Here is a 27,736-nt window from a genome sequence, read left to right as displayed (position 1 = left end):
CTCCCGGAGTCCAAATCTGGCCCTCCAGAGTTCCCCAGATGGCCACGCCCCTTTCCTTGGCCATGCCCCCTCCCCTGGCCACTGATCATTGGGTGTTTTCCTGACTTAAATAACAGTGGTGCAGAACCTCTATCAGCCTGAGGGCCAAATGTGATTTCACAGAACTTCTTGGGGGCCACATTCCAGGGGTGGGTGAGGCCAAAGGCAAAGGGCCAGGGCCAAACAGAACAGCATAGTGCAGCTTAAAGCTCTTCCTGCCAGCAGCTAAGCCTTAGGGGAGGCATTTCAACGTGCTAGAATGGGTGAAAAACGGCACAGAGGCCAGGAAACCACTAAAACAATCAGTTGGGGGGGAAAGGGATAGGGTCCTGGGAAGGGGTATCGCTGTCTGGGGAACCCTGGAGGCCCAGACTGGGACTCCAGGCAGGCTGGATTTGGCACCCGAGCCTGAGGTTTTGCACCTCTGGCCTAGGCTGACGACTTCCGTGTCATTATTTTTGTCAGCGTTTTTCACCGTCATTCCAGCCAGTTCTTCTTACTTTGCAACTCCATTTGCATTTGGTGTACAATGCTTTGAAGTTTTCCCAGGTAAAGTGGGAGGTAGTCCTGTAGTGCTTGCTTGACTCCACTCTGTTTCCACATCTGGGCAATCCCTCTCATCCTACCCTGGAGGATTCCGGCCACGTCCTGGGAAGCTTTTATGGGCCAGCCCACAGCGTCATAAAGAAATGCAACGTGCTGCACCTGCAGTGAGCACCAACCAAGAAGAAGGGTTGGTGCGTGTTAATCAGAAGCGTTCAAAATGAAGGGGAGGAACCAGAATGAGGGAGGGAGAAGGAAAAAGATGAGAGCCAGTGTGGTGCAGTGGTTAGAGCAGGGGTGTTGAACCTCTTTCAGCTTGAGGGCTGAATTCCATTGTGGAGAAGCTCTTGGGGGCCACGTTCCAGTGGTGGACAGAACCAAAGGCAAAAGGGGCAGGCCAAGATACCAAAAATGCTAGCATGTTTTAATCTTAAAGCTCTTCCTGCCAGTAACTAAGCCTTAGGAGAGACATTTCAACCTTTAGAATCAGGGGGAAATGACACAAATGTCAGGATACCACCAAACTTAACAATCTGCCCAGTCACTGAGGTCATCGGGGGCAGGGATGGCGGAGAATTTCTCCCCGAAACTTCGGGGGGCCGAGCGCCAACGTGTTTGGCCCCCCGAACAAGTTTCGGGGAGAAATCCTCCGCCCCCCCTGCCCCCCGCCCCCCCCCCGGGACGGGACTTACCTTCCCTGAATGTCCCTCCCGGCGGCGGGTCCGGCTGGCGGTTCGTCCGGTGTTCGAGCGGGGCGGGAGCGGCAGCCGGTCTTTCGACCAGCTGCCGCCCCCGCCATTGCAATGAAAGGAAAAAAAAAAAAGTCCCCTGATAGGCTACGTGACGATTCACGTAGCCTATCACGGCAAGATTTGCAAAGTCAGCCGTGATAGGCTACGTGAATCGTCACGTAGCCTATCACGGGTGACTTTAAAAAAAAAAAAAGTGTGTACGGATAATGGCGGCCCCCATAGGGAGCCGCCATTCCCGTTCCTTATTTGGTCGCTGTAGTCTACGTCAATGTTTACGTAGACTACGGCGAAAATAAGGGCAACGCTATTTGCGTTGCCCTTATTTTCGCCGTAGTCTACGTAAACATTGACGTAGACTACAGCGACTAAATAAGGAACGCGAATGGCGGCTCCCTATGGGGGCCGCCATTCGCGTACGCGCTTTTTTTTTTTTTAAAGTCACCCGTGATAGGCTACGTGACGATTCACGTAGCCTATCACGGCTGACTTTGCAGATCTAGCCGTGATAGGCTACGTGAATCGTCACGTAGCCTATCAGGGGACTTTTTTTTTTTTTTTTTTTACTTTTGTGTTCGCGGCTGGGCGAGGCGGGAAGCCTCCTCCCCGGCCTGAATTTCGGCCGGGCGAGGCGGGAAGCCTCCCCCCTCGGCCTGAATTTCGGCCGGGCGAGGCGGGAAGCCTCCCCCCCCGGCCTGAACTTCGCGGGGGGAGCAGCGAAGCGCTCCCCCCCACCACGAGAAAGCTGCGAGAAAAGGTAAGTGACTTTCGTTCACCCCTAAATTCGGGGGGCTTGCCACTGGTGGTTCCACATGGACCTATGGCCCAATTGGAGTCCACCTGAAGAAGAGCCTTCAGTGTGGTGGCCCCCTTTCTTTGGAACTCCCTGCCCCTGGAGGTCAGGCAGGCACCAACACTGCGTTGTTTCCGGCGCCTCCTGAAATAGCACTGTTCCAGGAGGCATTCTCTAGCTGACCAGCCACAGTTTCTATTGGCATTCTGTTTTTTTTTTTAAAGCATGATTTTAAGGTGGTGTTTTAATCTTTTGTGTTCACTGCTCTGAAATCTGTTTTAGATATGGAGTGGCATATAAATATTGTAAATAAATAAATAAATAAATGCTCACTGGTCAGGGAAAAGGGGGTGAGGCCATCTGGGGAACTCCGAATGGCTGGACTGGGGCCCTGGGAAAGCCAAATTTGGCCAGCGGTTCTACACCCCTGGGTAAACTATTAGATGAGGGCCATGGAGATCCAGGTTCAAGTCCCCACTCAGCATGAAGCTAACTAGGCAATCTTCAACTGATCACCATCTCAGAGCCTAAATGAAAAAGTATTGTTGGGGAACCTGTGGCCCTCCAGATATTGTTGGGCTACAACTCCCATCATCCCTGATGATTGGCCATGCTGGCTGGGGGTAATGAGAATGCCTGGAATGCCACAAGTTCTACCAGCCCTGCTATAAAGGATAAAGTGGTGAGTGGACTGTGAAGAGCAGGCTAAAAATGCAACAACAACAACAACAATAATGACGATGACAACGGCGATGATGCTAAAAAGGATGTTCGAGTGTCACACCCAAGAAGGGCTGGCCCTACCATTAGGCGGAGTGATGTGGCTGCCTCAGGTGGCACATACTAGGGGGCAGGAAGTGGTGGTGAGGTGTTGGAGGGCAAAGCTATGTATGCTACGCCTTGAGCCCCAAAGCTAGCCTGGAGGAGGTTCATATTCCATTGTCAGTATGGAAGTAAAGTTCACTGCCCGTTTGGTTAGCTTTTGTATATGGAATTCACCTCAGGCAACAAAATGTCGCAGGCTGGTCCTGCTAACAGGAAGATTCCACCTTGTCCTCTCTCTTGTTAGACAGTAATCCCCAACTACGGCAAGATACCATCTTCAAACGATGGTACCTCCTACAAGGTGTGGTGCTGGATGCTTTAAAAGTGTCAGGAAAGCAGACACATGCATCCCTCCAATACAATGTCTGTGGAAATTCATTGTGCCAACTGCTTACCGATTTTCTGAAATCTTGAAGGCGGTCCTCCAAGTTTTTGAACTTTGCCAACAATCTGTGCTGTAGATCGGATGTAATCTCCATCAGTTTTGACTAGAAGAATCAGAAAGAAGACTTCAATGTGTGTGGCGGACCTCACAAGCGCAGGACAAGTGGCAGACAAGGTGTCAAGATGCCTCTGTTGCCTACTGATTCCTTCAATAGCCAGAATCAACACTCAGACAAAAGGGCTGCTTTCCAAGGCTTTAATTCCATTAATCTCAGTGAAGCATACAGATGCTAATTGCTTGAGAGTCAGAGGAACTACAAAGGAACAGCCATCTAGAGGTTTCTAAGGATTAGGATGTCAGTTGATCTCCGTTTGGGAAAAATGCGGCAACTCTCTGAACTTAAGGGGTGGGAGGGGAAGATCTCCCCCTCTCCCATGGGGCCTCAGGGTGCAGCTGTTGACGCTGAGCCAATCGGGCTGAGCGCCTAAGCTCGGCTCCTGCAATCTCTCACTTGTGCCTGCATCTCACATCTAAAAGCTCAAGTTGTCCCTCCCTTCCCATGCCTGGGTCACTGTCACTCCCAGGGATGTGAGCAGGGGGGGGGGCTCCCCCTCCAGCTGAGCCTCTGAAATCTGAGAGAGTTCCTCTCCCATGAATGGAATCTCCTCCTCAGAATCAGAGCTGCTTTGGGACTCTATGGGCTCAGATACAACCCTGACACAAGGGGCCTCTGAGGTAAAAATGAGGCCTTGATGGAGTGGGCCCTTTCAGCCTCATCTCCCCCCTGTTGCAGCCAGGTGGAATATTATACGAGTTTCTTTCTGTGTTTATACTGAACAGCAATGTCCACATTTTAATATTTTGTTCCATGGGGCATCATTTTCTGCAGTTCTGCGGTAAAGTGTCAACATATGTGACAGTATATTTCCACTGATTATAGTAACAATGAAATGCCTTCCGTTGTTTTGATGGAATGTAATTACGTGTGCTGTGGTCCAGTAACATCTGGAGGCTGAGAGAGAAAAACTGTAGTTTTGTTCAGGCTGCAGCTGTAAAGATAGGCCTTCCTCTCCCTCTAAGTGTTCTAGACTCCAGAGGTCTGACCCGGGACACTGTGGACGAGGCAGTGGAATTTCTGCAGTTGCATTCTTTCCTCCTCAAGGTGGTGGAGACTGGTGGCTCTGATTTCAGTGGGGCTGTGATTCCATTCTGGGTTTCACTCAGAACCAGCCAGAATGCTAAAGGAGCTGTCCAAGGTGCTGAAACCTCCCCCCCCCCATAGGTTCAACATCTTGGATAGCTCTTCACTATCTGGAGAGAGACATGCCCTCCATCCCTGGATTAGAATGACATGAACAGAAAAAAGAAAAGAGACTGACTTGGGAAATATCAATTTTTCAAATGTATCACACCTCAGTCTTAACAGCTGGATCCCCACAGCCATGGGCCCTCAAGTTCATGCTCTGGTTGGAGGCCTCCAGGGCCAGGTGCCCCATTTCCTCAACTCTTTCTCCATCAACAACAAGGTAGGCATTGAGCACAGCATGCTGCCATCCATCCATACAAATGGCGGCCTCCAACCCTTGTTCAGAATTCCCTGCAACAAAACAAGAACATCAACAAAAAAGGAATCTGTATTCATAGAATCATAGAATATTAGGGTTGGAAGGGGCCTACAAGACCATCAAGTCCAACCCTCTACTCAGTGCAGGAATCCAAGTCAGAGCATCCTCGACAGATGGTTGTCCAGCGTCATCTTGAATGCCTCCAGTGTGGGAGAGCCCACTACCTCCCTAGGTAATTGGTTCCATTGTTGTATTGCTCTAATTTACATTCACTCACTTTACATTCAATGAGAGGGATAAAGCAACACCAACATCAGGAGAGAAACTATTATGTAGAAGGTCTTTTTTTTAAGAGATAATAATAGCAACCGTCAAAGCAGCGTCATTGTGATTTTCATGGTCTGCATTAAGGGGGTAATGGACTGCCAATGTGTGTGCATATAAATATGTGTACGTGTATACCTAAACACAAGATTCTGTAACCACAAATGTGCGATTCTTACAAAAAATTGGAGCAGCCTGTTGCAAGACATTTCAACTCACCTTCACATAATCCCTCTGATTTATGGTTGCTTCCAACAGAAAAGAAAAGAGGTATGAGTGATACGACTTTTCTTCTCCTTAGGAATTTTCATTTCCCAGCATTCCAGACTGCCATGCTTGGTATCCATTTAACATCACAGCTACTGATGAGGGCGGAAGCCGCAACGCTTCGCCTCAAATATATCTTGAAATTACTCTGTTGTTAGTCTATCTTTCTTATATATTTTAACTTAAGACTGAGGGCATCCTATTGACAAGACCCCTTGGAGTTGCTGCTCCTTCTAGCAAGCAAGGAGTAGCAATGATGAGAAACAGGACGAGAAGCAATGGTGACACTGGTGGTGAGAAGGCAGATTCACTGGGGGAGGGAGCTCATTAAGAGTGTCTTGCCCAAGGACCTTCAAAAACCTGGAGAGTGTTGACAATACTGGGCTAGACGGACCCAAGTTCTGACTCAATATAAGGCCACTTCCTATGTTCAAAGCCCTCTAAATATCTCATGTAATACTGAATGTACCTTTCAAATACCCCATGTAGTAACGAAGACATCCCCTTCCTTTAGAAGCTGCTAATTTCACTTTCTCTTTGGGGTCAATATTTCCCTCCACCAGGATTTGGCTTTGACCAGTTGAAGAAGTCATGCTCCCCATCACATCCAGCCAAAGAATGTCAGATGCTTTTAACTGTGGGGAGAAATGAGGGGGGGGGAGAGAGAAGGAGGGAGAGAGAGAAAGAACAAAAACATCTATAGGAGACTTTAAAAACCAGTGTTGCCCAATGATCAATTCAGAATCTTTGCTTCAAAGTCTCAAAATTTGCAGTTTTTCTTCAGACCTTGTACAGGAGGAGGGGAGGGGAGGAATTGTGTTTCCCTACTGCTTCTTCCATCTTTTTCCTTACCAGGGGGAAAAAAAAAACAGTAAGGAAAAAAAGATGGAATAGTTGTACAATGGCTTTGGATTGTTAGTGCTAGGACCCCTCCATCTGGAAACACCAATGTCATCCTTCCCCAATCTGATGTCCTCCAGATGCATTGGACTGCAACTCCCATAATTCCCAGCTGGCATGGTCAATAGCCATGCTGGCTGGGAGTTATGGGAGTTGTAGTCCATCACATCTGGAGGGCACAGATTGCAGAAGGCTGTTGTATGTATTACTCATTCTTCAGTTTATTTATGTACATGAGCACCGTGGCCACTAGATGACAGTGTGGGCACATCAACAATTTTTTAGTGGTGAGATATAGGGAAGTACGAGAATTTTATTTCTGCTCGCAAAACATGTGAGCATGCCCTGTATGCAACCCCAAAGGTGAGCATGAACAGGTGAACACATCTGCCAAAATTGTTTGCAAATTCTCAGACATGTGCTTGTGTTCGATGTATGCAAATTTCCCTGTTCGGATTTGCACAATTTTTAAAAAATGCCCACATTTTTAATCACCTACACTTCAGTCAATGAGGAAAATTTGTGTGACTTTGGAAATTTGTGCAAATTTGGGGATTTGTTGTGCAACTTTCACTTTCGATCGCTGTTTATTTTGCACAATTTTCCTATTCATGCAAAATGAACAGTGATTGCAAACATGAGCCCGAATCAAGGAGAGACAAGTAGCAAACTGATGTTTGGAGAATCATGCTTAGCTTAAACATGGCTTGCGCAACGTGTCATTTTTGTGTTCAAGTACTTTGACTATTGGGTTGGGGGGCAAATAAAAGCGTAAACTGCAACTTTGTGTAACAAAGCCCTGACAGCCCTGTGTCTCTTGCAAAGCTCTCTGGGAAGGAGTGAGTTGCATTGAAAAAGGGACAGGAGGGAAGAAAATGCTAGTAGCCATTGATAGTCTTCTCCTCCAGGAATTTGTTTAATCCCCTTTTAAAGCCATCCAAGTTGGTGGCCATTGCTACATCCTGTGATAGCAAATTCCATCGTTTAACTACGCTCTGTGTGAAGAAGTCCTGAATCTAATTACCTTCATGGGATGACCCCAGATTCTATTCTTTTGAGAGAGGGGGGGGGGAAATGTCTGCCTGTCCACATTCTCCACACCCTGCATAATTTTGTACACCTCTATCATGTTCTCCCTTACTCGCCTTTTTTCCAAGCTATACAATCCCAGCTGTTCTACACAACTGTTAAAGGTGCAGGAACCCTGTCCTCTTTTGCATGTGGCCACCCTACTAGTCCATCATCCTGTTTCCCTTTAGTGGCCAACCAGATGCCCATGGAAAGCCCACAAGCAGAACACGAGGGCCACAGCCTTCTCCTGCTGTCGTTGCCCAACGACTGGTATTCAGAGACATTCTGTCACTATGGATATTTAAGGGATGTGTCCTTTCTGAATACTGATACTAAATGTGCTAGATCAGCACCTCCTGGGGTAATGTGTAGATTGGAACACTTACAATCTATAAGAGGGATGCAGAATATGTGATCTTCCAGATGTTGTTGGACTGAATCTCCCATCATCCCTGATCATTGGCTATGCTGATTTTTGTGAACTAGCCAGAGAGCTTCCACTATGGGGTGGTATAGAAATATAATAAATGAAATGCTAATGGGTGTTGCAGTTCCAACAACATCTGGAGGGCCACACACTCCCCATGCCTCACCTCAAAAGACATGACACTAAAGGGAAAAAAAAGGATGGGGAAGAAAAACTAAGAGGAGATTTCACAACTGAGAAGGGATTGTTGGGTTTTGTTACACATGGCTGCTTTGAGTTTATTCCTGATAAAGGCAAGCAAGACATACATGATTAAAACAAACACATAAAATAGGTAGTTTTCTCCCTCATTAGCTTCCCTCTGCAACTCACTAAAAATTCCATTGAATAGTTCTTCACTTCAGCTTGGCTGTGATTCCTTAAAGCCACCATGATCGACCCCTCATCGCCAGCCAGGGTTAATTTGCCTTCTGATTGCAAGAGAACATCTCCTTTGTTCAGCTGATGTTTTCCAGAGAGCACAATTGCCTAGGAGATAAAAAGAAAAATGGCTGGACAGCGTCATATGAATATAAGAGCCTTGCTGGAACAGAACAAAGGCCTGTCTTGTCCAGCGTTCTGTGCCCGCACTGGCCAAGCAGATGCCCCAATTGGAAGCCCACCATTAGGATACAAGTGCAACAGCACTCTCTGACTCGTGTATTCCCCAGCAAATGGTATTTAGAGGCATACTGCCTCCGATGCTGGAGATAATAGATAAACATCGTGACTAGTAGCCCTTGATAGCCTTATTCTCCATGAATTTGTCTAATCCCTTTTTAAAGCCATCCAAGTTGGCAGCCATCACCACATCTTGTGGTAGCAAATTCTATAGTTTGATTATGCACTGTGTGAAGGAGGACTTCCTGTTATCTTTCTTGAATCTCCCACCACTTAGCTTCCCTATCTTGAATCTTAGCTTCAAGCTTCTTAGCTTCTTCAAGCTTCTTAAGCTTCTTAGCTTCCCTATCTTGAATCTTAGCTTCTTCAGTCTTAGCTTCCCTGTCTTGAATCTTAGCTTCTTCAATCTTCGCTTCCCTATCTTGAATCTCCCACCACTTAGCTTCCCTATCTTGAATCTTAGCTTCAAGCTTCTTAGCCTCTTCAAGCTTCTTAAGCTTCTTAGCTTCCCTATCTTGAATATTAGCTTCTTCAGCCTTAGCTTCCCTGTCTTGAATCTTAGCTTCTTCAATCTTCTCTTCCCTATCTTGAATCTTAGCTTCAAGCTTCTTAGCTTCTTCAAGCTTCTTAAGCTTCTTAGCTTCCCTATCTTGAATCTTAGCTTCTTCAGCCTTAGCTTCCCTGTCTTGAATCTTAGCTTCTTCAGTCTTAGCTTCCCTATCTTGAATCTCCCACCACTTAGCTTCCCTATCTTGAATCTTAGCTTCAAGCTTCTTAGCTTCTTCAAGCTTCTTAAGCTTCTTAGCTTCCCTATCTTGAATCTTAGCTTCTTCAGCCTTAGCTTCCCTGTCTTGAATCTTAGCTTCTTCAGTCTTAGCTTCCCTATCTTGAATCTCCCACCACTTAGCTTCCCTATCTTGAATCTTAGCTTCAAGCTTCTTAGCTTCTTCAAGCTTCTTAAGCTTCTTAGCTTCCCTATCTTGAATCTTAGCTTCTTCAGCCTTAGCTTCCCTGTCTTGAATCTTAGCTTCTTCAGCCTTAGCTTCCCTGTCTTGAATCTTAGCTTCTTCAATCTTCTCTTCCCTATCTTGAATCTTAGCTTCAAGCTTCTTAGCTTCTTCAAGCTTCTTAAGCTTCTTAGCTTCCCTATCTTGAATCTTAGCTTCTTCAGCCTTAGCTTCCCTGTCTTGAATCTTAGTTTCTTCAATCTTTGCTTCCCTATCTTGAATCTCCCACCACTTAGCTTCCCTATCTTGAATCTTAGCTTCAAGCTTCTTAGCTTCTTCAAGCTTCTTAAGCTTCTTAGCTTCCCTATCTTGAATCTTAGCTTCTTCAGCCTTAGCTTCCCTGTCTTGAATCTTAGCTTCTTCAATCTTCTCTTCCCTATCTTGAATCTCCCACCACTTAGCTTCCCTATCCACTTCCTCCACAAAATGCACACTTGTATACACCTCTTCCACATCTGCCCTTACTTGCTTTTTTTCTAAGCTAAACAGCCCCAAATATTGTAAGCTTTCCTCAGAGGGGAGTTGCACCAGCCCCTTGATCAACATGGTTGCCCTTCTCTGCACCTTTTCCAGCTCTGCAATCTGCCCCTTTCTGCACACACAGACACACACACACACACACACACACAGAAAGTACAGTACAGAAAAGAAAAGAAAACCGGGGTGTATACCAAGGGCAATAATGATACATCTGTTAATTCCACGTTTTAATACAGTGCAATCCTATGCATGTCTACTCAGAAATATGCAAGTCACACTCAGTTCAATGGGATGTACTCCCAGGAGAGGTGTAGTAGGGTCTTATTCTGGAATATTAGCTGGGACTTATTCCTAAATAGACATGCATAGGAATATGCCATTAGTCCTTCAGCTCGCATGTATTTCAGAATTGCAACAATATAAGGACATAGGAAGAGCCAAGCATCCATCTAGTCCAGCATTCTGTTCACACAGTGGCTGCTCAGCCACCCACAAGCAGGACATGAGCACAACAGCACCCTCCCACCAATGTTCCCCAGCAACTGTGTACATAGGCATATTGCCTCTGATACTGGAGGTAGTACAGAGGCTTCAGGACTAGTAGCCATTGATAGCCTTCTCCTCCAGGAATTTGTCTCCATGAGCAACATATTGCTTACACTTGGAAGGTCGCAGACTCTGAGGCTCACATAATGATAAAGCCATGCTGAGTAGTCCGTTTCCACTTCTCCCAGAATATGCTGACTGGAACATGAAGTCAAAAAGGCATTTTCCAAAATGGCTTCTACCTGAATTTTATCCAGTTGGAATGGCTTGCCTTTCTGCATTAAAACAAGGGGTGGGGGAGGAATAGAACTGAGCATGTTTAATGAGAAAAGGAAATGGGAAGATAAGTGACTGTAAAAACAAATAAACATTTTGGCTATTTAAACCCTTAAGCTGCACAGGGTCCATGTGAAAGAAAACTTAGGATGCTGAGAACAGCAGCATGAATTAAAAATGAAATATCTCACCCACACGATGCAGAGAAAGGGAGAGACGGAAGGCCTTATAGCTCAGTGGCAGAGGACCTGCTTTGCATGCAGAAGGTTCCAGGTTCAATCTTCAGTGTTTCCAGTTAAGGGGTCAGGAGGACTGGGAAGGACCTCCACCTTGGAGAGCTGTGGCCAGTCAGAATAGACAAAGGCCTGGTGTGCACAGCATGTTAACCCAAGGCTTATTTAACCCATGGTTTGTTGCCCTACCCAGGGTTTGTCTGGCAAATGATTGAACAAACTGTGGTTTGTTTTCTCAATCCCTGGGTTCTCTGTTTCCCTCCTCCTTTGTCCACTCTCTCCCTGTATCCCAGGTGCTTTTGTGGCACTGTAGTACTGGCATGTAGAGGGGCTGGGTTCTTTTTGACCACTCTTGCCCACCATCGCTGTAGCCTGGTGAAACAACCCATGAACAATCCATGGTTCTGGGTTCACATGTAATGACAAACGATGGTTTAAATAATCCAGAGTTCACAACCCAACAACAAACCAATCGATTCTCTTCCAGGTTGTCCATGGTTAACAAACCATGGTTTGTTAGTTCAGCCACATCCCTGCATTAAAACAACTCAGAAGTCAACACCCCAAACCACAAATTAGCATTATGCATGAACAAGGCAAATATGGACTAATGGTCTCACTCAATCTAGGGCAATAGTAACAACAACAACAATAATAATAATATAGTGCCATCAGTGTCCATGGTGCTTCACAGAGTACAATAGGACTTTAATAGTATTTGGTTAACTGATGAGTACTATGTACTTCATTAAAAGTAGTTTACTTCCCCCGAAGAAATTTTGACTACCATGTAACTACGTTTTTAGTAAAAGTGGCTGGAACTACTTTTCTAAATACTTTGAAACTGTTAACTCGCCCTTCCCCAATCTGGTGCCCTCCAGATAGCCTATACTACAAGTCCCATCATCCACAGGCAGCATGGCTATGTTGGCTGAGGATAATGAGAGTCTTAGTGCAAGACATCTGGACAGCACCAAGTTGGAGAAGGCTGACTCCTGTGGTTTCAAGCATGTTTTTTAACCCCACCTAAGGACTGAAAAACAAAATATTACATTGTTGGGGAAAGGAGGAGGGTAAAAAGGTCAAACAAAACAGTTTACTGGACTCCAGACTCCAGACCTGTGCAAATTGTTCGGTACGATTGGAGCTTAAATATGTGAAATAAAAACAAATGAGATATGCTGGGGGGGGGGTTCTCTTAATAGATGGACGGAATTAGTAGTACATTACTACTAGTAGTTGTAATTACTACTAGTAATAGAAATCCAAGTGATGTTAATGACATACAAAAAACCCAACAACCATTAGGTCTGGTCCCTGGGGCCGATGATGCATTTTCTGCCATGTCCCGTGGTGCTTAAGACGGTGTCCAACTCTGCTCTTTGCAGGAAGGTTGCTGAAATGTTTACTGATGGTAGCAGCTTCCCTTTACCTCGTAAGTCAGATTGTGCGTGATTCTCTTGCCATCCCACTTCAGATCAAGGTGCTGGTGCAACAAAGTTGCCGTCTGCTCAAGGGAGCCGCAGGCCCAGAGACTAGCAACAGTCAGAAGGTTCTGAAGCTGTGGAAATTAAGGATACGAAGCAGCAGTATCTTCAGGCAGCACAACCCCAGGAATGCAAAGGACGCCCAGTTAGCTGGACTGGCACCTTTAGCAACTGTACGGGAGATGGGCTGAAAAGGCACTATTTGCATCAGTGCAAAACGGGCGACTTCCCCCAAAAGCAAATACCAGCTTTGGAAGATGGATATTCCTCAGGACCACAGCAAATGGGGTTTGTGGTGGTGGGGGAGGGTTACATTCCCTCTCCATGCCTGCTGAGATCCTGTTAATTATCAGCCCCTCCCCTACAGCTGATGTTATATACATTTTGCAAAACCTGCCCATTAGATGCAAAGACACATTTAATGTTACATTTAGTTTAAGCCTTAGGCCAGGGGTGCGGAAACCCAGGCTTGAGGGCCAAACCTGGCTCGCCTGAGGTCCCAATCTGGCCCCACCTCTTTCCCAAACAGCCATCCCTTTTCCCCCTGGCCCCACCCCCATTCCCTGGACCACCGATCATTTGGTGGTTTCCTGGCTTTTGCAAGTCTCCTCCCCATTCTAAAAGGTTGAGATGCCTCTCCTAAGGCATACTTGCTAGCAGGAAGAGCTTGAAGCCAAAACAGCCTGGTGTTCGGGGCATTTTGGTCCTGCCCCCTTCGCCTCCACCCTGTTTTGCCTTTGGACTCATCTGCCACTGGAATACAGCTCCCCAGAGCTTCTCAAAAGGGAATGCTGCCCTTGTGTTGAAGGGGTTCGACCTCTCTGCCTTAAGTCATATATTCTGCCTCTGGCCCTGCGTGCCTGTTCAGGAACCAGACCCCCAGCCAGGGCCAACTTCTGAATTTGGCCAAGGCCTGAGATCGGGAAGCACGCCATGCCACTTCTGTGAAAGCCGACACTCATACCTGGCCAGATGACGCTGTGATACAAGCATCCCAAAGGGTGTCGTTGGCCTTGGACTTGTCCCCAAAAGTACATTTCAGATGGGCTGGCTGCCCGTCATTCCACACAAGCTGCATCTAATAGTGAGCAGAAGGAGTGTCGTTGTAAGTTCGAGGCAGAAGATTTAAAATTATGCTTCACAAAAGAGACCCTTAGAGTGTGAGTGCCTAGGTCCTAGTGTGTAGTCTCCGTTGGGGAGGGGGTGCAATGGGGGAGCGGGGAGCCCAGAGGCTTACAGAGAGAGACAGAGAGATGGGGTGGCACAGAGAAGGGGGTGGGGTGGGGAGAGAGATATGGAGAGAGTGCTTGCCTGCAGTCTTACAATCTAAAAGGCACGATGCAAGTACATTTCAGATGGACTGGCTGCCCGTCATTCCACATAAGCCTCCGTTGGGGAGGGGTGCAATGGGGGAGTGTGGAGCCCAGATGCAGGCAGGCAGAGAGAGAGAGAGAGAGAGATGGGGTGGCACAGAGAAGGGGTAGGGGGGGAGAGAGATATGGAGAGAGTGCCTGCAGTCTTACAATCTAAAAGGCATGGCAAAAAAGGAAAAAAAATGGGGAGGAAAGAGGAAAATAAGCAAACTCAGACACCAGTTCTTCAAGTGACAGAGTTGTTAAAATGCCCAGTTTGTATGGAATCAGTTCCGGGATAAGCGTCGGCGGCAAATGGAAGCTGGTCTCTCAGCTGAGCCGACAGAGTGGGCCCTGCTTTCTCTTCTCTCCCTCTACTGCAGCCAGGGTGGAATGTCATTCCAGTTTCTTTCTATGTTTATATTTAACAATGATGTATACACTTTAATATTTTGTGCCTGGGGCATCGTTTCCAGGAATTTTTCAGTCAACATCTCAACGTATATAGCAGTGTATTTCGACGGATGACATGAAATGCCAGGGTACATTTCCTTGTTTTTATTGAGTGCGATGTATGTGCCAGCCCTCATACGACCCCCCCTTCACGCGAAACGTTGAGCCACACATTATCAGGAGCGTAGGGCTGCAATGCAGTGCCCAGTTTCTTGGGAGCAACCCCCTTTGAATTCAATGGGACTTGCTCGCGAATAGATAAGCATCAGAGGATTGTGCCGTTTGCCACTTGGCAGCCCCTTCTGTCAGCTTACCTGTCGGTTGTAGGCGCCTCTCCTGCTTTTGGTCAGGGAATGGACCTCCATGTGTTTCACAGTGAAGTTAAAAGGGTGTGCAAAAGCAGCGTAGTAACTGACACGCTCCTTTCCGAGCTTCAGAGAAGACGAGACTGATACCTGTCGTTGTTATCACAAAGAGATGGCACACAAGTGGCAATGACCCCTCTCTTGACAAATAATGTTTACAAATGTAGGAGTAAACGATTTTGTACTACTGAATGGACCTGACTTTGCCTGGGTTGGAACAGCCTTTAGTGTGATACAGTGTAGCCTTCAAGCAAACGTACACAGCTGTCAGAGTTGGATGCATTGGGTAAAATCCAACACAAATCCTACTTAGACCTAATAAAGTGTATGGGACTTAAGTTACTCATGACTAACTTAAGTCCCATTTAGTCCTGTGGCTCTACGCTAAGTAGAACTTAAGTTGGATTTACTCATTGTGCCTGCCCCATCTGAGTGGCACCCCAAGGCATGGCCTCTGCCATGGTACACCCCTATATACCCCTGAGGGAAAGGTCTCCCCACTCCATTCCCCTAAGGGGGTGGCTGCCCCACAGCAAGAGGGAGGGGGCAGGTGTGTAACTGTCCATTGCCTACTCATCTCCTCTGGCTTCGGACTGTAAGGACTGAAAAGCTATGTGTTGGTTAGGGACGTCTGCCCCTAATGGCTGAAGGTGTTACAGCATGCTTCAACCATACAGACACATTAAAATTAAATAAAATTACTCAATGCTTAAAAAAAACAAAATTACCCCAAGGCGTACACTGCTCACATCACCTTAGTATGCATGCCAGATTTCAGTAGTCTAGGTTTCACAGTCTTAGTACTATGGCACTGAAGGAAGGACAGATGGACGGACAGACAGACAGTTTATTCTAGAATGTTGTAGATGTGACAGCTTGGAAAGGAAAGGTTTAATGAGGCCAAGAGGCCCGTTTAAAGCAGAGCTGTGTGCAAATGGCCTCTCAAAAATGTCCACTTTATTTGTGGGCAGAGAAACTGGGTCCCTCATTTCACCTATTTTTTCCATTGATCGCTTCCTCCAGATGAAATCAAACCCAGATAAGTGTTGCCCATGGAATGTCTCACCACTCAAGGAAGTTGGGTGTGTGTATCTTATTTAAACAAAACACTAGAAGTCAGCTTTAGGGAATGGGGCAAATTCATGACTGGGGAATAGCTCTTTTCTCCCTCAGCCTAAACCATTTGTGCTTCATTAGAACCAGTGTGATGGACTGGCCAAGGCATGGCTTGATGCCACCTGTTACGGTAATGTTCCTGAAGCTAAGCAGGTCTGAATCTGGTCAGTGTTTGGATGGGAGACTACCTGGGAGTCCTATGTCTGATTCCTTGACCTTCCCAGAGGAAATGCTGGATGCTCACAGGAAGGTATACCAAGTGAGACCGTTGGGGCATCTAGCCCAGTATTGTCTCCTTCAGTCTTCCCCCACTTGGTGCCCTCCAGATGTTTTGCCATTACCTGCTACCTGTTGCTTTTAACTGGAGATGCCAGGGACTGTACTTGAGACCTTCTGCATGTAACTCATGTGCTACCGAGCTATAGCCTACCCCCTTATCCATCCTTGCATGGCCAAGGTAAAGAGCTTCCATAGGAATCTGCCCTATGGTCATGCTATGTATGTCCACTGAGCCCAGTATTGTCTACTTTCACTCTCAGTGACTCTCCAGGGTTTTAGGCCAGGAGACGTCTCTCCCATCACCTGCTACCTGAGATCCTTTCAATTGGAGATACCAGAGGTTGAACTTAGGACATCTGTCATGCAAAGCATGTGCTCTTTGGTGCCCTGTTGTCTGAAGTCAGCATACTGGCACATGTAAGGGAGGGAGAGAACTCTTTCCCAGGTAGGGCCCAAGCTGTTTAGGGAGTCTAAGTTGGAACTGTAAGTCCCATTTCTGCCCTGCATCCTCTCTTACCCGCTTCTTGGTGTCCCAGCTGATGACAATATCATCCCTGTGGGTACGTGCTGAATGTTCCACATACATGTTGAGTGTGGAATGCTGAGGGAAAGGGATTGGAAGAGGGTGGCAGATCTCCACTGGAAAGGAAACACAAGTCAAGTTTCCATTTTAAAATGATGGTCTTCAGCAACTTTGCCCACAAGTCTGAGAAGCAGGAGGCACTCTCAGAACTCACCCTTTACACATTTGAAATGTGCTAGCAGCAGTGTTGTAGTGGAGCCAGGGCTTGCAGGGTCAAAAGTTACTTCAGCATACTCCATTCCATTCCCCAGCCATCCTTCAGAAGGCCACTTCATGTTGTTGAGACAACAGCTTCCTTTGAGTGAGTTCCAACTAGCACCCACCGCAGTGATATACTGCAGGCCTTGCCACTTGCCACAGGCCTTGGGTTTTTTTTTGATCTGTATAACCTGACTCAACTCTGTTCCATTGGACATGGCCCTGGCCTTCCAATAACTGCCACTCCTTCTGCTCAGCCTCTCCTGGAAGCCTTGAGCCAGGCTATGCAGATCAAAGAAGGCAAAGCCTGTGGCAAGTGGCAAGGCATGTGGCAGATCAATCTGGTGGGTGCTGACTGGAACTCACTCAAAGGGAACTGTTGTCTCAGCAACATGCAGAGGCTGTCTGAAGGCTGGCTGGCTTGGACCTGCTGTTAACCCAATTCTGCAGCCACTGGCTCCTACAATGTGGGGGCCCTTTGAGTCGGAGGATTCTAGTAAAAACACCTCCTCTGGCCTGGAAGGTCCTGGAGTAGCAGATGATGCCTCACTGGGTGATGCCTCCTCCTTTGAGTCTTCCCCTGAGCCAGAGAGGGAACTGATGCCAGAGAACCTGACAACCTCTCCCCTCCGGTCTACCACTTCCTCTGCAACAGTCATAGAATCATAGAATCATAGAATAGTAGGGTTGGAAGGGGCCTACAAGGCCATCGAGTCCAACCCCCTGCTCAATGCAGGAATCCAAGTCAGAGCATCCCTGACAAATGGCTGTCCAGCCTCGTCTTGAAGGCCTCCAGTGTGGGAGAGCCCACCACCTCCCCAGGTAATTGGTTCCATTGCCGTATTGCTCTGACACTCAGGAAGTTTTTCCTGATGTTCAGTCGGAATCTGGCTTCCTGTAACTTGAGCCCATTATTCCGTGTCCTGCACTCTGGGATAATCAAGAAGAGATCCTGGCCTTCTTCTCTGTGACAACCTTTCAAGTACTTGAAGAGCGCTATCATATCTCCCCTCAGTCTTCTCTTCTCAAGGCTAAACATGCCCAGTTCTTTCAGTCTCTCTTCATAGGGCTTTGTTTCCAGTCCCCTGATCATCTTTGTTGCCCTCCTTTGAACCCTCTCCAGCTTGTCTGCATCCTTCTTAAAGTGTGGTGCCCAGAACTGGACACAGTACTCCAGATGAGGCCTAACCAGTGCTGAGTAGAGGGGAACTAGTACTTCCCGGGATTTGGAAGCGATGCTTCTATGAATGCAGCCCAAAATAGCATTTGCCTTTTTTGCAGCCACATCACATTGTTGGCTCATATTCAGCTTGTGATCGACGACAATTCCAAGATCCTTCTCGCTCGTAGTGTGGTTGAGCCACGTATCCCCCATCTTGTAACTGTGCATTTGGTTTCTTTTTCCTAGGTGCAGAACTTGGCATTTGTCCCTATTAAATGCCATTCTGTTGTTTTCTGCCCAGCACTCCAGTCTATCCAGATCACTTTGAATTTTGTTTCTGTCTTCCAAAGTATTAGCTATCCCTCCCAATTTTGTGTCATCTGCAAATTTGATCAGCATTCCCTGCACCTCCTCCTCCAAGTCATTAATAAAAATATTGAAGAGCACTGGGCCCAGGACTGAGCCCTGCGGTACCCCACTCGTTACCTCTCCCCAGCTTGAGAAGGTCCCATTGATAAGCACTCTTTGAGTCCGATTCTGTAGCCAACTGTGGATCCACATGATCGTTGTTTCATCTAGCCCACTTCGAGCTAGTTTGCTCATCAGGATATCATGGGGCACTTTGTCGAAAGCTTTGCTGAAGTCGAGGTATATGATGTCTACAGCATTCCCACGGTCTACAAGGGAGGTGACTTGATCAAAAAATGAGATCAGATTTGTCTGGCAGGACTTGTTTTTGACAAATCCATGTTGGCTTCGAGTAATCACTGCATTGTTGTCAAGGTGCTTCCAGATGGATTGCTTTATGATCTGCTCCAGAATTTTCCCAGGGATTGATGTCAGACTGACTGGTCTGTAGTTCCCAGGTTCCTCCTTTTTACCCTTTTTGAAGATAGGGACAACGTTAGCCCTCCTCCAGTCATCTGGCACTTCCCCGGTCCTCCATGATTTCTCAAAGAGAATAGACAGCGGTTCTGAGAGCTCTTCTGCCAGTTCCTTTATGACTCTAGGATGCAGTTCATCTGGCCCTGGAGATTTGAACTCATTCAAAGTAATGAGGTGTTCCTTGACCATATGCCTGTCGATCTCAAGCTGCAATCCTGCCCCTTCAGCCTGTACTTCGCCTTTGCCAGGGGGGTCATAGACCCTCTTTTGGGAGAAGACTGAGCCAAAGTAGGAATTGAGCACCTCTGCCTTTTCTTTGTCATCTGTTATCATTTTGCCATCCTTATTTAATAGCTGAACAACCATTTCTTTCCTCTGCCTTTTACTATGCACGTAGCTGAAGAAAGCCTTTTTGTTGTTTTTAGCATCCCTCGCTAACCTCACCTCGTTCTCCGCTTTAGCCTTCCTGACGCCATCCCTGCAATTCTGTGCTACCTGCCTGTACTCTTCCTTTGTTACTTGGCCTTCTTTCCACTTCCTATATGTGTCCTTTTTTGTTTTCAGGTCATCCCTAAGCTTTTTGTGAAGCCACATTGGCTTCTTCTGTTGTCTTCCACCTTTTCTTCTTGTTGGAATTGTTTGTGATTGTGCCTTGAGAATTTCCTTTTTTAAAAGTTCCCACCCATCTTGGATTCCTTTTCTCGCTAGCATTGCTTGCCATGGGACCTTACTGATCATTGTTCTGAGTTTATTAAAATCAGCTTTCCTAAAATCCAGGGTACGCGTTTGAGTACACTCGGCTTTTGCTTCCCTTAGAACCAAGAACTCAAGTACAACATGGTCGCTTTCCCCCAGAGTTCCTGTAACTGCTACTTTATCCACTAAGTCATCTCTGTTGGTTAGGATCAAGTCAAGGATAGCCGATCCTCTAGTTCCTTCCTCTACTTTCTGTAGGAGGAAGTTATCCGCCACACAAGTCAGGAATTTCCTGGAGGGGCCATGTTTTGCAGAATTTGTCTCCCAACAAATATCGGGGAAATTGAAGTCCCCCATTACTACTACATCATGCTTCCTTAAAACATTGGCTATTTGCTTTTCAAAAGTTTCATCCTTGGCTTCTCCTTGATTGGGTGGCCGGTAGTAGACTCCGACCACCAGGTTCCTTTTATTCTTTGCTCCATTTATTTCAACCCAGATGCTCTCGATGGGGCTACCAAGCTCCTCCTCCTGTATTTCTGTGCAGAGATATGTATTTTTCACATACAGTGCAACCCCGCCTCCCTTTCTGTTCCTCCTGTTCTTTTTGAACAAGTTATATCCTTCAACTGCTGTATTCCAGTCATGAGAGTCATCCCACCAAGTCTCAGTTATACCTATCAAGTCATAATTTCCCTCCTGTATTAAGAGTTCAAGTTCGTTCTGTTTGTTTCCCATACTCTGGGCATTAGTATATAGACATCGAAGACCATGTGCTTCATAGTCTGGCTTTCTTCCTACATGTGTCTGAAGACTATTATTGGGCGCTATCAGCGCTGTTCTCTCCATTGCAGTGCATGCGCCTACGTCCATTGTTACCCCCAACATTACATCTCCCTTCCCCGTAGGATTCAGTTTAAAGCCCTCCTGATGAAGTTCTTCATGCTGTGGCCAAACACATTCTTCCCAGCCTTTGTGAGGTGCAACCCATCCCTAGCCAACAGCCCATCTTCCAGGAAGTATAGCCCGTGGTCCCAGAATCCAAATCTCTCTCGTCGGCACCACCTTCGTAGCCAGTCATTCACCCGGAGTATTTTTCGTTCCCTTTCTATCCCTCTTCTAACTACTGGAAGGATGGATGAGAAAACTATCTAGTCAGCGAACATTCTGTGCCTACTGAGTATTGGGCTGTATTTTTGTGGGGTGAGGTGGGATTCTAAAGAATGTTTATACACCTGCAAACATTGAGATTTCCCTCAGCCTGTTGATACCTCCCTCTTGTGGCAAATGGTGCCATTCTCCCCTGGCTCAGAGCAGCTCTATGCTTGCATAGTCATATGTAAGGATGGCCCCTTCACACTGATGCTGAATGCACATCTGGGGTGTGTGTGGCTAGTAGTGCATATGTCAGTATCAGGGGGAGCATCTGGCCTTCACAACCCTATCCACATGTTCAGGGAACCCTTCAGGGTGGTTGAACAGCCACCATGTTTATCCTTTGAATGAGGCCTATGCTGCTGGATTTGAACCCAACTTTCTCAGCTCAGGCTCTTCCTGTCATAGGTTGCTTGCATGAGAGCTTTAGAAACCTACCCTTCAGGTCATGGCGTCCAAGCATCTTTGGGAAGAATCCAGTGTAGCTGCCTGTGACCTTCACCTCTTTGCCATCCCATAATGCAATGCCACTCAATACTTGGATTCTCTTGCTCTTTTGGTAAGCTGTCGTGAGAACAAGTTGCCTGGGAATGATTGTTAACTAGAGAAAGGGGGGGGGACACACATCCATTGGTATGTCAATACTTCTGAGTTGTACCCCCTGAGTCAGTTCACACATATCACAAAGCCAGGATTTGAGCATTATATGCATGAAACTCAGTGAGCCTTAGTGCTGCATCAGGCTCAGGAACTCCTTTGCCTGCATGGCTGGGAAGAGGAATAACCTATGATTCTGTTTTACTTGCTCTGATTCCTGGCTTGCCATTATGCACAGAAAAGGAATCATGGTTTCAAACATTACCTGCTGTCTGTCTATTTAGGGAGCTTCCATTTTGTATATAGGCTCACAGTGACACAACTTGAGAATGTACTAGTTCATCTTTGAAGGCCTTGTTCACACATGCATCCTCATCATGCAAGTACTGCAACTTCGGGGAACTTTCCCCACTTTTTTATTTGCGTAAATAGAAATTTGCACAAATTGCGGCCAAATTTTGTGTAATTTGTGCAAATTGCGGCCGAAATTCATGCAATTTTCTATTTACACAAATTTTTAAAACCCTGGAATATCCACGAACTGGCCTGACTTGATGAGCCAAAGTCCAGGGGACCAAGCTGATGAAAGCTCAGTGAGCTCCCCCCCCCGGATGGACTCCTCTGACATCCCTATTCCAAAATACCCATGTACATCAACAGTAACCACAAAAGAACGACCAATTCAAGAGATGACAGGAGATTGGCTCCTATGTACCCCATAAGTCATCATTCCAAAATCCAATTGCCTGAGAAAGGAATGAATACAAGAGACAGGGAAGTTTGTTGGCAGGACCAAGAACATTGGTAGCCAAAACACAAGGGGAAAAAGAAATCCTAAAAAGCCACGAAGTGATGAATAGTGCCGAAAGTTATCTTACATCCAGGCATATACAGGACTGATAGAGAGCAATGGAGAAAACAAGCATTGTACTGAATAAAAAGAATCCAAGAAGAGAGAATACACAAAGAGAACTACTGTTAGTGTTTGTACTTTAGAGATGATTTGTCACTTCCATCATTGGTGATAACATATATATTGTTGATAACATTTGCTCTGTAATACCCCTTCATGTTTGAATGAATGATGCTTGGTTAATGATCCCACTAACCCATCATTTCCTTGTTTGTATAGATAAACATACTTTAAAGGTGCAATTCTATGCATGTTTAGACAGAAAAAAGTCCTACAACTCCCAGCATGCCCCAGCCAACCACATTGACTGGGGCATGCTGGGACTTGTAGGACTTTTTTCTGTCTAAACATGCACAGGACGGCATCCTTAATAAAGTATTTAAAAATAATTTTACCAACCTGGGGTAAGGTGTGCATCAGTTGAAGAACTTGTGTGTGGTTGGTCCCAGTGAATCTTAGTTTTGTCAAGACAAGGAGATCCTTATTTTCCATTTGAATGGACATTTTTCCTTCTGCTTCTTTGGTAGCATAATTTACCTAAAAGAGTTACCGTTTGGTTTATTTTTTTAAAATGCAATTGCCTTTGGACACAATAATTATATCTACACGACTCCAACCCCATCTGGAGCACTGTGTTGAGTTCTGGATGCTGCAGTGTAAGCAGGATATAGAGAAATTGGAGTGGGTTTCCAGAGGTCCGGAAAAACAAGTCCTATGAGGCAAGCTTGAAGAAAATGGGTATGTTTACCCTGGAGGAGAGAAGGGTGAGCGGGGGATATGATTGCACTCTTCAAATACTTGAAGGGTTGTTACACAGAAAATGAGAAAAAAATTGTTCTCTGCTGCTCCAGGAGCTGGGCCAAAAATAGCAGCATACTGGAGCTTAAGGGCACAATTCTGTAGTGGGAAAATCTATACAGATGGTACATATGCCATACATAAAGTGTAAACTGAAAAAGGAATTTGCAAGATGGGCGTATGTGGGGAGTGTCAGACTAAGATGGGAATAATGAATAAGTGGATCTTTTTTTATCATGAAATGCTATTTTATTTGGAAACAAAGTTAACAAAATAAAGGCAACAAAAAGAAGAATGTACATAATACTGAATCAAGATCACTAAGGGCACAATCCTAAGCATATTTAGACAGAAAAAAGTCCTACAACTCTCAGCACTCCCCAGCCAGCCATGCTGGGAGTTGTAGGACCTTTTTCTGTCTAATCATCCATAGAATTGCATCCTAAAGCGCTTACTGCCTGTAACTAAGCCTTAGAAGAGACATTTGGACCTGTTAGGATGGGAGGGGGGGAAATGAAACCAACAATTATCAGTGACTGGGGGAAAGAGGGTGGGACCTGGGGAAGGGTGTGTGGCCATCTTGGGAACCCTAGAAGGCCAGACTTGGCCCATGGGCCTGAGGTACTGCACCCCAGCTGTAGTAACATGAAAGAAAGTCACTTTTAATTGACCTATTATAATTGAATCACTAACAACGGAACAAATTAAGGCTGAAGCCTTAAGCGTGCTTGCTAAAACCTGAACACCATCAAAATAATTTTTTTAATTTTTTAAATTAGATTTATTGGCCACTCCAGGTGGCATACAATACAAATAACAACACAAAATACAACATAATCAACTAAACAAAACAACACTGTTCTAAAAAAACAAAACCCCTAACCCACCCCAAATGCCTGCCTGAACAGCCAGGTTTTCAAAGCCCGGTGGAAGCTCATCAAAGAGGGGGCATGGCGGAGGTCACTAGGGAGGGAATTCCACAGAGTGGGGGCCACCACAGAAAAGGCCCTTTCCCTAGTCCTCACCAGTCTAGCTGTCCTGGCTGATGGGACAGACAGAAGGCCTTCCGAGGCCAATCTTGTTGAGCAGCATCCCTGGTGTTGCTGAAGAAAAGGACTTTCCTCAGAGAAAATGTTTTTAGCATGGAAGCCGTTGACATGAAACACACATGATTTCTCTTTCAAGAAATCAAAAATGCAGGTGGAAGGTTGAACCCACTGCAAGATGCACTACAACCTCCCCACAAATTTTTTTTTTCTGGTGCCAGGAGACTCCCATCCCCCTTCCATTATTTTCACTTATGGCTGGTGCAGGATAGCATCATTTCTCATACAATCAGGCTGTTTGTTGCAAACCTGAGAAATAAGATGCATGTGACGAACAATTCAATGGTAAAAGTGGATACTTATTGGGAGCACTTACCTTTGAGAAAACTTCAGCCACACTGGGGAAATATGGGAGAAGAAATGATAGGTTCTGGAGAGATTTTATATGAAATTCTTCACTATGGAAAAAGAGAGAATCTTTGTTCAATAATTCTCTATTTCTGGTCATGTGAGTGCCACTTAATTTTGTGGGAGAGCAAACTTCTGTTTCCCCACCCCTAATTCTGGACTTTACATACATATGAGCACCAACAGGGATGGGTGAGAAAATTGTTTGGCTCGCATTTCAGTAAGGTCTTACCTAATTTTGTGATTTCAAACCAATACGTGAATAAAAACTCAGTTATCTTTTGAAATTCACACTTCTCCGAATTTTGCAATGGAGTTCTCCAATCCCCAAAATGTGTACAAAAATGAGTATATTAGGGGAAATTACATTCAAAAATGCATTCTATTAGTAAAATGCCTTGCAAAAATTTGTATATTTGGCAAAATTGCATTCAAATGCATGTGTTAGGAGAAATGCGTACAAAAATCCTTATGAACATGCATGCAAACTTTTTTTTTTAATCAGTGTTTGGGATAAATGGAACTAAAGGTTAGAAATATTCTCAAGTTTGGGACCAACGGAACTTAAGATGGGAAAATGAATAACTGAGAGAAACCGAAATGGACAGATTCGTCCGTCCTTAGCAGCAGCAGCAGCTTCAGGGGTGGATTTTCACTGGGACCATGTTCAAGGGACAAAAAGGGTTAACTTCCCCATCCCTCATGCTAAAGTTCTAATCCTGATTGTGCCCCCTCCCCGGCCCCAACCATGTTACTTATTTTTAATGTAACAACTGAGGCATGTGAAATGTCTTTAATATTCCCCCAGAAAGTTTTGATTATGGCCATGGCCAGCTTCTTACCTTTGCAATTTACTTTTGGCAGTGTAAATGAACAAGAGATTTAGGTTTGGTTCACAAGCCAGCTTCAGGGAGGCTTCTGTCTTGTTTTCAGACAGAATCTCAAGGAGCGTCAGCTGAAGGAGTAAGCAGGAGAAAGAACAAATGCAATGATTTGGGACACATCCACTTGGGGTATATGTTGAATTTAACAAATGTGTTTCAGGCCTTTCCACTCTTTAACGCCTGGACTGTTTCACCCTAATGGTCGCTTCAGAAATTCAGCACTAGAGATGTCAGAGGAATCCATCTGGGGGATGGGGCTCAATGAGCTTTGTTTTGCCCCCCTCCCCGCAAGACCTCAATCTGTTTTCTGGTACAGAGCCCAGCTTGATCTGCATGCGGATTTTCCATATTGTTTAAAATTTGCACAAATATAGATTAGCACAGATTTCATTGCAATTTTCACAAATTTTGGCTGCAATTTCTCTTTGCGCAAGTTAAAAAGAATGCAAAAAAGTTCCTGGATTTTTGAGGAAAACCTGCAGGTTGGCCTGCAAATGCATGGCAAGTTGAGCATGCCACAGAACTCCATCAATCCAAAAAATAAATGGATTTCCCCATGACAGACAACCCTACAGATGACATCCTCACCCATGTATACATGCACCATGATGACCTGGAGGAAGCGCGCATCAATCCTGTAGTGTAGTGTAGTGTAGTGGTGAGAGTGACGGACTGGGAGCCGGGAGATCCGGGTTCTAGTCCCCACTCGGCCATGGAAGCTCACTGGGTGACTTTGGGCCAGTCACAGACTCTCAGCCCAACCCACCTCACAGGGTTGTTGTTGTGAGGATACAACGGTGAGGAGGAGGATAATGTAAGCCGCCTTGAGTTCCTTGCGAGAGGGAGAAAGGCGGGGTATAAATGCAATAAATAAATAAATAAATAAATACAGTAGAGTGGCCACTTAAATGGGAGTAAGTACAAAAAGAGGAAATGGCTATCCAAAATTTTGCACATGCTAATTTATATCTAGACATGCACATTTAGAAAGAATAATTATAATTTCAATAGAAATACAATACATCTCACCATAGTGGGGAAGACACACAGGTGGGCCTGTGTGTCTGCTTAGTTTGCTGTCCAGGTGATAGGCAACTTCAAGGCCCCTCTGATCTGCCTTCTTGGTTTTAAACCAGACTTGGACTACACAGCCCTTCAAACAGAGGTCTGTCCTCTGATAGCCCATCAAATAGAGGACACACAGGAGGACTCATAGGCGGACACACAGCCACCCTACATTGTGTGGATTTCAGTATTACATTTCTGACCTGACATGATCACAGAGATCTCCATGATCAAGCATAGGTGTGATCTTCAGGGAACCCGAGGCGATCTCCCATCCAGGCACTGACCAGGCCCAGACCTACTTAGCTTTAATGGGGTTGCTGCATCATGTGCCTTCCAGCCATGACTTTTAAATATTAGATGAAGGGGGACTAGACAAATTCACAGAGGACACATCTGTTGGAACCCTCATGTTTAGAAACAGGGAACAATAGCAAGAGAAGGCTACTCCCTTTATGTCTGGCTTATTGAGCTTCCTTGGGTTGGGGGCATCTGGTTGGCTATTGCAGAAATGGTGATGGATCAGGTGGACCTTTTAGTCTTATCCAACAGAACTCTTTTATAAAGATGAATCTTTTTATGAACATAAATCTTTAAAATTATCTGTCTTCTGCCTTCTATCCTGCATTAACAACATTCACACATGCATACCCAATACTCATCCAGCTCCAGGGGCTTTTAATATCTGACTCTGTAGGGATGTGAGGGAAATCTGCAACGGAATCAAATGAGTTGAGATCTCCATGAATCTGATCCACAGATTCTGCAGCAGACTGGCTTTTCTCGAGTCACACGGATTCCGTGGATTTGTGGACCGGATTTTTTACTTTCCAGAATTTTACGCAAATTTAGTTGTAGAAAAATATGGAAAATGAAGAAACACTGGCTGAAAATGTGCACATCCCCCATGGACTAAAGCATGAAAATGTGCATTTGGGGGGGGGGTTGCACATCTCGGGGAGATTTGTGCATGTTCACAAGTGCGAATTTGTGCAAATGTGAATTTGTGCAAATTCGGGAAATTGGGAAAAAATCCAGTTCTGTCAATGAGTGGACAACAGAACAAAAGGCACCTGACAATCTGCAAAATGCAGACGGAATGGATTTAAGAAACTGCACACATCCCTAGGCAATGGACAATGCTCTGAAAGAGAGTGGTTGAATCTCAGGCCTGTCAGCCAATCTAGCCATGTGGGATTCTCCA

The 27,736-nt window shown here is 45.7% G+C and overlaps 1 protein-coding gene across 1 annotated transcript in view; it reads right to left on the bottom strand.

Moving 5' to 3' along the window:
* APOLTP (apolipoprotein lipid transfer particle homolog) overlaps positions 1 to 27,736 on the bottom strand; it is an 80,492-nt gene that overhangs the window by 18,220 nt on the left and 34,536 nt on the right. Inside the window, exons 11-25 of the mRNA XM_084819204.1 lie at positions 25,426 to 25,538; positions 24,552 to 24,633; positions 22,731 to 22,868; positions 21,260 to 21,422; positions 16,660 to 16,781; positions 14,697 to 14,837; positions 13,542 to 13,655; positions 12,523 to 12,651; positions 10,684 to 10,856; position 10,554; positions 8,261 to 8,416; positions 5,960 to 6,125; positions 4,747 to 4,931; positions 3,345 to 3,437; positions 540 to 744 (exon numbers count right to left, since the gene is read on the bottom strand). Coding sequence (XP_084675330.1) covers positions 540 to 744; positions 3,345 to 3,437; positions 4,747 to 4,931; positions 5,960 to 6,125; positions 8,261 to 8,416; position 10,554; positions 10,684 to 10,856; positions 12,523 to 12,651; positions 13,542 to 13,655; positions 14,697 to 14,837; positions 16,660 to 16,781; positions 21,260 to 21,422; positions 22,731 to 22,868; positions 24,552 to 24,633; positions 25,426 to 25,538 — 1,981 coding nt within the window. The remainder of the gene's footprint in view (positions 1 to 539; positions 745 to 3,344; positions 3,438 to 4,746; positions 4,932 to 5,959; positions 6,126 to 8,260; positions 8,417 to 10,553; positions 10,555 to 10,683; positions 10,857 to 12,522; positions 12,652 to 13,541; positions 13,656 to 14,696; positions 14,838 to 16,659; positions 16,782 to 21,259; positions 21,423 to 22,730; positions 22,869 to 24,551; positions 24,634 to 25,425; positions 25,539 to 27,736) is intronic.

Source organism: Heloderma suspectum, chromosome 12 (assembly GCF_057233095.1).
Source record: "Heloderma suspectum isolate Gila_16-S chromosome 12, 16-S_ref, whole genome shotgun sequence".
Classification (NCBI taxonomy): domain Eukaryota; kingdom Metazoa; phylum Chordata; class Lepidosauria; order Squamata; family Helodermatidae; genus Heloderma; species Heloderma suspectum.
Note: the sequence above shows the minus strand (reverse complement) of the source record. Positions and strands in the feature narration are given on the sequence as shown.